This window comes from Pongo pygmaeus, chromosome 4 (assembly GCF_028885625.2).
Source record: "Pongo pygmaeus isolate AG05252 chromosome 4, NHGRI_mPonPyg2-v2.0_pri, whole genome shotgun sequence".
Taxonomy (NCBI): Eukaryota; Metazoa; Chordata; class Mammalia; order Primates; family Hominidae; genus Pongo; species Pongo pygmaeus.
The window spans coordinates 77,511,208-77,525,139 of record NC_072377.2 but is presented as its reverse complement, the minus strand read 5'-3'; the positions used below and the strand labels follow the sequence as shown (position 1 = coordinate 77,525,139).

General features: G+C 37.0%; 1 protein-coding gene across 5 annotated transcripts in view; it reads right to left on the bottom strand.

The window, feature by feature from the left end:
* Window positions 1-13,932, bottom strand: part of ARHGEF28 (Rho guanine nucleotide exchange factor 28) — a 312,580-nt gene that overhangs the window by 54,316 nt on the left and 244,332 nt on the right. For all 5 annotated transcript variants that reach the window (XM_054486932.2, XM_054486933.2, XM_063664896.1 and 2 more), the window contains 7 exons: window positions 13,010-13,154; window positions 12,802-12,929; window positions 10,818-10,958; window positions 7,784-8,031; window positions 4,649-4,771; window positions 3,360-3,477; window positions 1,110-1,364 (listed from right to left, as the gene is read on the bottom strand). In XM_054486932.2, coding sequence (XP_054342907.1) covers window positions 1,110-1,364; window positions 3,360-3,477; window positions 4,649-4,771; window positions 7,784-8,031; window positions 10,818-10,958; window positions 12,802-12,929; window positions 13,010-13,154 — 1,158 coding nt within the window. The remainder of the gene's footprint in view (window positions 1-1,109; window positions 1,365-3,359; window positions 3,478-4,648; window positions 4,772-7,783; window positions 8,032-10,817; window positions 10,959-12,801; window positions 12,930-13,009; window positions 13,155-13,932) is intronic.

The window sequence follows — 13,932 nt, the reverse complement described above, 5'->3', positions numbered from 1 at the left end:
GAGCAAGGTTTAAGATTCCATACTTCCCTTACACATTGTTCACAAGAACTCATCTTCATTGCACCCACTGAATAGTCTAACACAAAGTTACCAAACTGATTCTATTAAATGGATAAAGAGCAAATGACTTCAAGCAATAGAATCTACAGGTTGTGGTTAATATTTTTTTTCAATACAACATTGCTAGTTGTTGATCAACAAATCCCATTTCAGATATTAGTTGCAACCTCCATCCAAACTTGATCATCCTCCAATGGGTAATAATTTTTGAGTAGCTAGAATTTAACAACCTCTTCCTCTCACTGCCTACCTATGGATGTTATTAAGATGAACTGTTAGAAACAGTGGTTCCTAGCCCTGGCTGCATAGTAGACTCACCTGGGGAGCCTTTAAACATCCCATGGGCTTTGGTTTCATCATCACAGTGATAAAATCAGAATCTCTGGGAGGAGACATGAGCATTCGTAATGTTTTTAAGCTCCAGAGGTGATTCTAGTATGTGGCCAGGGTGAGAAAGCCTGGGTTAGGCAGTGTGATAGCTACATAATGAGTCCTTAAGAAATGGAATTATCTGCTTTAGACTCCTGAACAGAGTCAAGTTCGTGCCAGTTAGCAAACAGTAGCACTGAGGAAGAGCTTAAACCAGCATCAGCAGGTGTGTGGATGTATTCTATTAGTCAGTAACAAAGATGCCATTCAGAGTTCTTTTTATATCTCCCTCCATTGTCTGATGGCCCTAGGCTGTGTTGACATGCAACAGACCCTAGGTGTGTAGGTGTACTGCCTTGCTTTCAACACACCACAGTTACCAGAATAATTTTTCTGCGTCAACAATTAGCAGAACTCTCAATTCCTTTGATTTCAGACATCACAAACTTGCAAATTCATAAAACATGTATAAAGGTTTTAGCTTGGGCAGCAAACTCCCACCAAAGATTTGTATCATTGGCCAAATTTGCCTATTGAAATTCACAAATCAACCTTTCAACTGACCCAGGGTTTGCGCATGTGTGCCTGCAATTCTGAACTGTTTTTCTTTTGAAAATCTGTCCTCTGTTAAATGAATAACGTGTATGAAGGGAGAAATTGGTCTGGTAGAGCCACAGTACCTTTGAAACGACCTGTAGCAGTTTTCCAGTAAACAAGGCCATCATATAACAGAGTCCTTTCTTCACTCATCAGTGCCTGCTTCCTAAACACATGTCCATTTTTGAGCTTTGTGTATGTTTTGTTTTCAATCTTATTTAGGATCTCAAGCCATTTTTGTTTTTTCTCATATTCATTGACTTTTAAATCCACTGTTGCAATCATGTCTTTAATTAAGCAAAGAGCTTTGCATAAGTCTTTATGTTCTTCAGTTCTTTCTGCGTGGGAAAAAGAAACAAACAAACAAAAATACTATACAATAAACCAGAGTACTAAGGAAGAAAACTTCTTTAGTTTTAAAATATAGTTAAATATATCATCTAAACAATAAAAACCCCATAAGAAAAATGTTGGATTAAACTTAAATTCCTAGCCTGGGCAACATGGCAAAACCCTGTCTCTACCAAAAAAGATACAAAAATTAGCTGGGCATAGTGGCATGTGCCTTTTGTCCCAGCTACTCAAGAGGCTTAGGTAGGAGGATAGTTTGAGCTTGGGAGGTAGAGGTTGCAGGGAACCAAGATTGTACCACTCCACTCCAGCCTACGAGACACAGTGAGACTCTGTCTCGAAAAAAAAAAAAATTAAATCCTATAATACCACTCTGTACTTCCCCCCCACCAAAAAAATGTTAAAATATTTTATTATGAAAGGTTTGCATTATTAAATGTGCTTCAGCTGACACATAGTCCTTCCGCTGACAGTAAGATGTCTGAGTTCTAGGGATGGGTCTGACCTTCTCCCTAGGGCAGGAAATGTGTTATATACTAACTTAGGCCTTCCTTCCATCTTCTTAGACATAGGTAATCAATAATCTCCATGCCAAGTTTCTTAAAACTTAAGCCAGCTGTGGGGCAAAGCCAGTAATGCTCTCAGAAACAGAGCCACACGGTTATGTGAATGAGCCTCAAATTCATTTATATTCCTTGATCCCTTCCTCCATAAAATTAATATTCAAAATTATATTTTATAAATGTATTAGCATAAATATGAATATATTACTATTATAATTAAACAATTTTCTTTGACCATTTTCTTTAAAATTAAATATTTTAATTTCTTTTACCATCAGAAGAAGAAAATTCATTTTTTCTTCTGATGGGAAAAGAAAATATTTTCATGGTACCCAAGTGCTGTGCTAATGGACAAATCAGCCATGCTCATACCAAGAGCAAATAATTATTGATTTCAGTTGTTATTCTTTAAAATACTGGCTACCTGCTCTTGTCTCTAGATTATCTTATGAAAATACTCCGAATGAGTTTCGAAAATACTCCGAATGAGTTTCTGGAGCAGCCTCCTGAAACTCCAGATAAAAGTATATTTGGTGATAAAGACCACCTAGTTGATGTTTATTGAGGCAACTGGAACTGAAAGGTAATGTTTCATGTCATTTCGTAGTGGAGATAACTGAGGCTCAGTTAATAATTTGCCCAATGAATGAGTGGCAGAGCTGAGTATATACAATGCAACGCAAGTGTACAAAATTCCAAACCCAAGCCCTTTTTAACATCACACACTAACACCCTAATAATAATCTTTACTCAAGATCAATATGTTAGCTTAAGGATTAGACCATTTTATTTATTCATTCATTGCATTGATATGTTTTTATTTATAGATCATCAATTCTGTACCAGCCATTGCACTAGACACTGAAGATCCAGCTGTGAACCAGACAGACACAGGTCTTCTAGATCCCACAGGAGCTTACAGACCAGCCATGTGCATTCATAGCTTCTTAAAAGATGCCCATATGTTACTCCCTGGAACTTGATGAATTGACAGGGTCAAAAATAGATCCTTCTTATAATCCCTCTCAACTTAATAACTGATTGCTTGGGAGAGTTGACATTTCGTGATAGGATCAATAGCATGTTTCATCAGACTGTTGTGAAGGTAATAGGAAAATGAGGAAGAGGAGGTATTAAGAAAGCCCAGTGGTGGGGAAAATAAAGAGGAGAAAGGCAGGTTCAAAGTAAGAAGAAGCCAGCTTGGTTTGGGCTACCTGTAGAAATTCAGACTATTATCCATGCCGCATTATAAAAGATAATTTCTAAAAATGAATCCAAATTCTAAGGCTTTAACAGTTTCTTCTTTGTGAAACTCTTTATGAATCAGAAACCACAAACATTTATGGCGGTTTAGAACACCTCAGCTATGTTTAAAACTAATAAGAGGGGCAAATGTTTATCCCAGAAGTCACAACTTACCCTTTGTGTACTGCAATATCCTTTCCACCAAGACAGGGTATTTTGTAATACGCTGAGTAACCAACAGAATGCATTCTGGAATTCCTCGGCGTCGAGCCAAAAGATTACTATTTCGGAGCTTAAAAAATATATACATTTTATACACACAAATTCTACCTGTATTTACCTTTCAGGTGTGAATTTAACAATACAAAGAATCTGCAATAGTACAATTTTATGCAGACTTAACATTCATTGTTATCAATTAAAACAACGCATTATCACTAATTTAAATTGTATACTTTGTCATAAATTTCAGTACCCCAACTCGCCAAGATTTTAAGAAGTTTCAAGTTACTCTGATGTATTTGTAGTTACTTCCAAAAGAAGTTCCAATACTTCTAAGTGCCTTGATTTATGAATAGCAAAATTTTTGAAAAATAATAATAAATCAGAGTTAACTTTGAACATCAGTTTGCAGTTTACCATTTGTTTTCCCAACAGGTCTTCCTCCACATTTGTTATTATTCATTATAACTCTTAGAGTTTCCTCTAATCAGGACAACTTTTTTTCTAAAAATATCAAAGTATTCCTCATAGTATTCAAGTCCTCAACACACATTTATGTGGGAAAAAAGGGAAGAGAATCTGGTAGCATTCTTAACATGACAGATAAAAATTTAGAATCCAGCAAACTTTATAAAACAAATTTTCTCAACAAATAAATCAGAAGAAGAAAAAAGGGGTGGGATAACATTCGAATGAAAAGAGAGTTAAGAGATATAACCACCTCATACAATAAGTGAACCTTGGTCAGATTCTGATTTAAGTAATCCAATTTTATGAGATAATCAGTGAAATTTTAAGATATCAAAAACTATTGTTGCTTTATTTGTATAATAATGTTGTAATTTTTAACTTTTTCATCTGGAGAAAAATATTACAGATGAAATTATATGATGTCATGAATCTGCTTCAAGCTAATTCAGAAGTGGAGTTCTGTGTTTATTTTCACTTTGATTTTTCTGATATATAACTTGGCATGAAACAGCTTCCCAGTATGTTACAAATATTCTCAGAAGGTTGGAAGACATGACCTCACAAATATACAAAAGGAAATGATTTGGGGGCAATATTTTACTAACACAGAAAAAGAGACTTTCCACCTTTGCCACAAACCTTCCACCTCCCTTCTTCTTCCTCTGAAAAGCATCATTAGCTATGAAATTTGTTTAAATCATTAAGAAACAAGCATAAACTATTTCTCCACACTGATTTATCACTTTGTAACAAAGTTTTAAAATACTTGCCTTAATAAAATTCTGAAACTTTTTATTCTGCTGGAGTTCTTTAAAGAGGTTAACAGCTTCTTTATGATGGCTACAGAATTCTCCATATATTTTCTTCATTTTACTTGCCTTTTCTTCTGAAAACTGGAAAGAATAACATTTCAATAATGATTTGTAAATTTAGTAAGTTCTAAACACACAAAAAATATGCAATTTTCATCTATTTCAAAATAGTATTTGCAAATAAAAAATAAATATCGTGGAATTTCTGAACACAATCACTTATCTCCTCAGACATTTTTTAAATTAAAATAAAAGAAAGTTGTTGAGTGGTAAGGGTCAACATAATGTGATATTATATTGAACTAATATAATTATCAAATAGCCAAATGAAAAACATTTGATATATTTTATTCTCTTCTTAGTTTTAATACAAATTTATAATTTCAATTTATAGTTTTAATACTTTTATAGATTGAAAAAAAAGTATATGGCAACATCTGGAGGCCTTCAGGAAGGTCTGGTCCCCCCACCCAAAAAAAACTCACTCATTTGGCATTTACATTGGCTAATGACCATGTCCATAGACTGAGTCCTTAGTAGGGAATTTGATTTTTTGTTCACACATTACAAGTAGATCAAGGGCAGGCTATCATTAGCCAACATGAAACAGACCAGTGAATAACCAGAATGCCTGTTTATTAGCTAAAGAAGAGAAGTAGAGATGTGGGCTGGATGTTTCAATAAGCCTTACCTGAAGAAAAACATCTGTAGAAAATCCACATAGGAATCAACTTAGAATCATAAGGTGCTGTAAAGAGAACTAGCTGAATGACTTGAATGCCATTTTTTTAGACTGTGATGGCCTTACATGCACATGTCCCATTGAAGAGCATCGTAATGGAAACCAGAACACATCCACCCTCTTAAAAGTACTTAAAATTTACATCACAACCTCTGATCTTTTTGTCTTTGCTTGTATGTGTGGGGCCAATAAGCCTCAAATGATAATTCTTAAACCACTTACAATCATTCAAAAAAAATTACTTGGGTACAAATATAACAAAACACATATATGACTCATATCGTAAAAACTATACAATGCCAGTGAAAGATGACAAAAATCTAAATAAATGAAGTGCTATACGATGTTCACGGATTAGAGGACTCAAAATAGTAAAGATGTCAATTTTCTACAAACTGATATACAGTTTTAATACAATACTTAACAAAATCCCAGTATGCTTTTTAAAAATATAAATAAGACTATTCTAGAACATATATGAAAAAGGAAAGGAACTAGAATAGCCAAAACAATTTTGGAAAAAATAATAAAGTGGAAGGACTCAGTCTTCTAAGATTATACAGCTACAGTTATTAAGACTATGGAAAGATAGATCCATAGATCAGTGAAACAAAATGGCAACCCAGATGACCACATGATTTTTGACAAAAATGCAAAAGCAATTAGAGGAAGAACAGCCTTTACAACGAATGGCCCTGGAGCAATTGGACATCCATAGACAAAAAAAAACAAAAAAAACAAACAAAAAAAACCTCAACTTAACCTACTAAGTCTCATAACCTGCACAAAAAAATAACTCAAAGTACAACACACACTTAAATGTAAAACATCAAACTGTACAACTTTTTTTTTTTTGAGACAGGGTGCCACTTCTGATGCCCAGGCTGGAGTGCAGTGGTAGGATCTCGGCTCACTGCAACCTCAATCTCCCAGGCTCAAGCGATCTGCCCAACTGAGCCCACAAATAGCGGGGATTACAGGTGCATACCATCAGACCCAGCTAATTTTTGTATTTTTTGTAGAGACGGGGATTCATCATGATGCCCAGGCTGGTCTCAAACTCTTGAGCTCAAGTGACCCATCCACCTCGGCCTCCCAAAGTGCCGGGCTTACAGGCGTGCACCACCATGCCCAGCCAAAACTGTAAATCCTTTTTTAAAAATCAGAGAAAATGTTTGAGACCTTGGGCTAGACAAAGAATCCTTAAACTTGAAACTAATAGCACAATTCTTAAAAGGAAAAACAAACTAGACTTCATCAAAATTAGAAAATGAGAAGACAAGTTACAGATTTAGAGAAAGTTTGTCAATCACATATCTGACAAGAACTAATGTCTAGAAATGTAAACAAACCTTAATATTCATCAATAAGAAAACAAACAATCCAATTAGAAAATGAGCAAAAGACATAAACAGAAATTTCACTGAAAGGGATATATAGATGGCAAAGAAGCTCATGAAAAGATATTTAATATCATTAGCCATGAGGGAAGTGCAACTTGAACCATGAGATATTACTTTATACCTCTTAAAATAGCCAAAATTAAAAATAGTGTCAATATCAGATGTTGGTGAGGATGTAGAGAAACTGGATTACTTGTACAGTGTTGACGAGAAAGTAAAATGGCACATTTTCCACTCTGGAAAACAGTTAGCAGTTTCTTACAAAACTGAACATACAACTCCCATACAACCCAGAAATTGCATTCCTGGGCATTTATCCCAGAAAAATGAAAGCTTAGGTTTGCACCAAAATCTGCACCTGGGTGTTCATAGCAGCTTTATTTATAAGGCTAAAAACTGGAAACAAGAAGATATCCTTCAATAAGTGAATGAGTCAACAGTGATACATCAAGAGCACGGAATACTACTCAGCATAACTCCCCCATTTTCAGCATACAGACCAACAGCTGAACTCCATCGTTGTAAATGACAGGATGAAACAGCTTCAAAAAACAGTACATTTGGAGAAGATGGCATTCTAGCATCTACCCAGGGAAAGTCATGCTAAAGCAACTGCAGATGGAGCTCCCTGCCTTTCCAAGTGTTGCAGACCACTGTAAAACATGACATCCAGGTGAATTCCTGATTTTTTTCCCCTAAGTGGCCCATTCACTCAATAAATATTAACAGTGTCATGCACTGTTCCAGGTGCTGAAATATAGCAGTAATCAAATAGCCAAGAATCCCTGCCTTACTGGGAGTTACAGTCTAATGATGGCAAACACATCATCAGAATGTCACTATGAATGTTTCAAAAATGATTTTTTTTTACTCATGTTGATGAAAGGGCAGATTTTGATTCAAATCCCACTTACGTCACCAAGGTCAAGGACTTTAAGCTTTTCTTACCTGTTGTACCAGAATATCTCCAATTCGGTCGATCACAAAATTCCTGTCGCTGCCAGCACAGGATTCCTGCCTTCGTTCCTTCATACTGTAGAAGAAGTGCCTGTGGATTTCAAGCAACTCATCTAAACAGGGGAAAATTTTATCCACGGTGCTGTGGTCCAGCTGCAGCTCCTCTTTCATGCCTTTCCTGAAGATCTCAGACATGATGAACAGGGTCTGGATGTGATGCATCTCTGTTTGCATTAGCTCTGAAATGTGTGAGCACACATAAGCCTTAAACAAGCTTTAAAAAGCAAGTATCACTATTAAACTAAATTAGCAACTCAACACTATATGTTACGCAAATAAAAAAGAAATGTTTAAGAATATCAAGAATATTTATTCCAATACAAAAGTCAACATTAAACATTTCATTCACCCTAAAATATTAAATCATTTTCTTTTATCCAGATACTAAAGAGGACATATATGTCAAGTCCAATATACAAGAATCTAATGTATCTGAAACTCAATAATATAACTAGCTAGCATCTTTAGATACCTTCAGCTAGGAACTAGGTCTTATTCCGACCTGAATGCCCTATAAAATACAACTTAGTTTGTTGGCTTTCTTTCTTCCTTTCTTTGTTTGGTTTTTGCATTGAGCAGGAGCACAATTAATTTGGTGAAATGAATGGAACTAAATAAAGTTCTTCAATGCAGATAACCATAGGTCCTTTCTATGGCAGAATCTGTCTCCAAAATTCCACTTTCTCCAGAGGAAAACAATGCATCACAATCAATCAAAGGACACCATGAAGAAAGTGGAAAGACAACCCACAGAATGGGAGAAAATATTTGTAAATAATTTATCTGATAAGGAACTTGTATCTAGTATATTTTTAAAAATCTTATAACTCAACAATATAAATAAATAAATAACCAATTCAAAAATGGTCAAAGGATTTGAACAGATGTTTCTCCAAAAAGATATACAAATGGCCAATAAGAACATGAAAATATGCTCAACGCCATTAGCTATTGGGGAAATGCAAATCAAAACCAAAATGAGACATCACTTCACACACATTAGGATAATCATAATAAAAAAGCAATAAACAGGTGTTGGTGATGATGTGGAGAAACTGGAACCCTCATACATTGCTGGTGGGAATGCAAAATGGTATAGCTGCTTTGGAAAACAGTCTGGCATTTTTTCAAGTGATTAAACGTAAAGCTATTCGATGACCCCAGAAGTGGAAAAACCCAAAATGTCCATCAGTTGATGATTAGGAAAACAAAATAGAATATTCATCATCCATAAAAAGGAATGGTGTACCCATACATATTACAACTAGGATGAACCTTAAAAACAGTATGCTAGGTGACAAAAGCCAGCCACAAAAGACCACATATTGTACCATTCACGTAAAATGTCTAGAATAGACAAATCTGTAGAGACAGAAAGTAGATTAGTGTTTGCCAGAGGCTGGCGGGAGGCGTAAATGGGGAGTGACTGGTAACATGTACGGGATTTTTGAAGTGATGAAGATTTTCTGAAATTAGACAGGACCTGATGGCTACCACAACTTTGTGAATATACTAAAACCTACTAGATTGTGTACTTGCAAAGGAGTGGATTTTGAGCAGGTGAATTGTACCTCAATTTTTAAAACGCATCAGGAGAGAAAATAACAACTCACAATTTACAGGTGCACCAAAAGTACTAGTTGTACGTTAATGACTATTTCCAAACTTACTGCAAGTTTTGGGAAAGAAACTTAAATATCAGCCACAGAGAGTCAGCAAGTCTAAATATAGCTTTAATATTTTATCAAAAATAAAAATTTATTTAATTGGAAATCTACCAACTTTGAATTATTATTTCCTACATTTTTAGTGCCTACTGTATGCTAAGCACTTACCTGTATCATTTCATTTAATCTTTTAACCCATTAATACATTATGACCCAGAAAATAGGAATGATTTTCCTTATCTTTAAAAGAGAAACAGTGAGGAAGAGAAGGTAAAGAATTTGCCCTGGAACGCAAGCCTTTCTGACACAAAAGACCATGTAATAATTCATCCCAATGGGTTAGATTACTTTTAATAATATGAAATTGAGAGGTAAATGAAGAAAATTGACAGTAGAATATAAATTGCTTAAGAAATACTTAAAGGGGCAGCATCTTCCTTTCCAAAGTAACTCGCACATACACAGCTTTTGACAGATTTCTAAGCACACTCATACATCATCTCATCTGCTGTCCATAACCACCACCTGATGCAGGTGACAAGGCATCCTCACTGCCCATGGACTTTGGGGCCCATGTTTGCATACGCAGGATTAGTGAAAAGACCCAGTGTTATCTTTAAAGTAGGGTATCTTCTTGGAACCACATTTTGACATCTACTTTGTAGTTGAAATTTTTTGAAGTTTCATTTTTTCCAAGTCTATAATTTAACTTTCTCCAATCCAGAATGCCTTCATCCCAAATAGCGTGACAAAATACAATCTCACCACAGCTGAATTCTGTACTCAGGATGGCAGCACATAGTCAAACCCTGCCCTAACCCAGATGCAGCTACTCACACTGCACCTGGTCTCTGTGAATGGCTGGTGTATGCAGCCAAACTGGAAGGCCATATGCAATAGCCCTACATTAAAATATGTAAAGGTTCACTGCAATTCTTATATAGAAGAGGTAAGAGTACAGGCCAAACCTAAGTAAACTTGAAAGGAATACGGGAAATAACATTTGCTCTGTGCCAGGTACATATTATGCCTCATTGCAGTCTCAAAACAATATTTAAAACCTGAGTATTATTAGGTTATTGCAAAACCGATTGTGGTTTTTGCTATTACTTTTAATATTATCCTCATTTTACAGATGGAGAAACTAAGGTCTAGGTGATTTAAATAATTTGTCTGCAATCAGGTAAATAGAAAATGATAGAACTGGGATTTTACCCAACTCTGTACAGTTGCAAATTCCATGTTCTTTTCTCTGTACCACACTGCTTCAACCCAAAGAGCATATTTGAAATGCTTACCAAAAATGACATCCTGTCTTTTGATGACATCCTTCTCCTGCCTATTACAAAATGAGGGATCCACCACAAGACTCCAAGATTCTGCTTCAAACTCCTGGGCATCACTGCTGAGGTCACTCCACAGAGAAGAATCCACAACATCTAATGTGTATTTAGAAAAGAAAAGCCGGAAGTACAATAACGCAGCACAAATATACGTTCGTAAGTCTACAGATTCCTCACCCTAAATAAATCTGCTATGAACATGGAAACTACTCAACCAAAACATATTAACATAGAGTGAAACATCTTTTTTTTTTAAAGACAGAGTCTCTCTCTGTCGCCCAGGCTGGAGTGGAATGGCGCAATCTCAGCTCACTGCAACCTCTGCCTCCCGGGTTCAAGCAATTCTCCTGCCTCAGCCTCCCAACTAGCAAGGATTACAGGCACATGCCACCACACCTGGCTTAGTTTTTATATTTTTGGTAGAGATGGGGTTTCACCATGTTGGCCAGGCTGGTCTTGAACTCCTGACCTCAAGTGATCCACCCACCTCAGCCTCCCAAAGTGCTGGGATTACAGACCTGAGCCACCGTGCCCAGCCAGACTGAAACATCTTAAAACTGGACTGATGAAATGGTCCAAATTAAGACAGCTTTCATGAAAGCGAAGAAGAATCAGATATTTAAAAAGAGCGATTGTTCATATGGAGGAAAAAAGACATTTGAAGATTCTTTTGCTTGTTTTGGCCTGCTGTATTTTAGTTTTATTTTTGGTAACCTACAGAGTCCATAATGTGTCTACAGAATCTTGAACACACCAATTTCTTCTGCCCCGGGTTATTTTGTACTGTTTACTAAAATCTGAATTGTGTACTCATCCATTTGATTTGCCCCTGACTTGCTAAGACACAAAGCAGCGTGTAAGTACTTGAGTCACAAATGAGTGCAGATTTTTCTGATAAAATTACAAACAAACCACACATACATACACGCCCTCCCCCCCACCACCCCCCCTCCCCCCACTCCTCAGGAAAACTAAACCCTATTTACCCAAATGACACTCATTAGAGAGGTTCCAGCTCAGAGCAGTACAAATGAGATGACAATGAATTTAAAGACTTAAGATTAAAATAAAACGGGTTGCTGGGGCAGAGTCCACTCCTCTCTCTTGTCACTACTCTCTTTCCATTTGGTTTTCCTTCTTACTGGTGCAGCTTGTATACAAAAACCAATTCCCTAGATTAAGTCCTGCTCTATAAAATATGCTTTAAAAAATGCTTTAATGGCTGGGCACAGTGGATCATGCCTGTAATCCCAGCACTTTGGGAGGCCGAGGCGGTTGGATCACCTGAGGTCAGGAGTTCAAGACCAGCCTGGCCAATGTGGCGAAACCCCATCTCTACGAACAATACAAAAATTAGCTGGGGGTGGTGATGCGCACCTGTACTCCCAGCTACTTGGGAGGCTGTGGCAGAAGAATCGCTTGAACCTGCGAGCTCGAGGTTGCAGTGAGCCGAGATCATACCACTGCACTCCAGCCTGGGCAACAGAGTGAGACTCCATCTCAAAACAAAATGTTTTTATTCTCCTAGGAGGCAACAGATGGGGTAAGTATCTCAGAGATCCAAAGAAGACCGGTCTTAACTAACTAAAGTATGTTTTTGATACAGGATCCTATTCTAATTCATCAATAGCTATAAAACATTTTTAATAATAAGCACACAATATATTTCATTCATTTCTCTTCATTATGCTTGTGACATTCTTTTAGTAATATGTCTATTTAAAATTTACATCATATTTCCTTGGTCACTATCTGGTTGTCTCCTCTGGGGCTAAATTTTCATTCTTTTAAAAAGTAGAACCTATACCAAAGAGACACCCTGAAACAGACTTCTTTGAAAAAGAAAAAAAAAATGCTTCAATCTTATTTCCTTCAGACAATATCCTTTTCGCAAATGCTAACAAAAACACAAATAAATGGAAGTGTGTCTTCTCCTCACCTTCCATTATGAAAGACTCTGTAGAGGGAGAAGAGCCCATGGACTGTAGCAGCTCATCAGAATGAGACCTGCTTCTGCAGCTGTTACTGTCACTCTCAGACTCCAAGGATGTGGCTGATCTCCTGAAGCTAGGAGAGAGGGAGGGGAGCAAAGTTAGCCCCAGCAGCCTCTCTGAGCCATTAATATGTAAAAACACACTCAGCCTTACCTTTCCAAGGTGGTGCCTGGAACACTTCTGGACAATGGATGGACCTGTCCCACAGTCTCCCTCCTTCCAGTCGGCAATCCGACAGGCATGGAGGAAGAAGGGTGCAAGGAGAGACCAGGCTGTGGGATGTCTCTAAATGAAGAATCTGTAAATCAGAACAGATGCTTCATGTGGTTTCCAGGTCAGTAATTACAAGTAAAAGTAGTCACTTATAAGCCAGAAAGCTAAACCCTGCAATGACTACTTGTAATCTGTTGCCCGCTCTGCCTTAAAACCAGTCTCCCTGCTAGATCCTGACACTTGCTCCTAGTGTCTCTTTCATTTTACACCCTCCTGACACCCATGCTGCAGGCCTGCTTCCGCATCTCCACTTGGAGACTGTGGGTGTTTGGGATTGCACAAACAAACAAGACAATGGAATGGGGAAATACTGCACCAGCTTTCCCGTAAATCACTGCTTGTACTCCTTAGAGCCAGCTTTAAATAGTTGCAAGGTGTTATTAGTACTGTTACTGAATGCATATTGTGTGTATAAACAAGCATCCACACACAGAGAACATGTCAATGGAATGGAATGATGCTGGAGAGCCTATTCTTCATGGTATAAGCATCTCAGGCAAATGAAGCCTGCAAGCCAAGCTGGGCTATTCTCTCTCACACATGGAAAACTAAATAGGGCTTCTGTATTTTTCTGGTCAGTTCTAAAATATTCTGGGCACAGATGCATTTACATTTGATGTGTACTATAAATGACTCAGAAGACATTTCGATCCCATATTATAGCTGTGTAGCATATACATTCTCAAGCAAAAGGGGAAAAATGCTTACATAGATCCCGGACATTACAAAGCATTTTACACATGCATAAGTTAATTTTATTCTTATGACTCCCATGTGAAGAGGAGTAATATGTGGTATTTCAT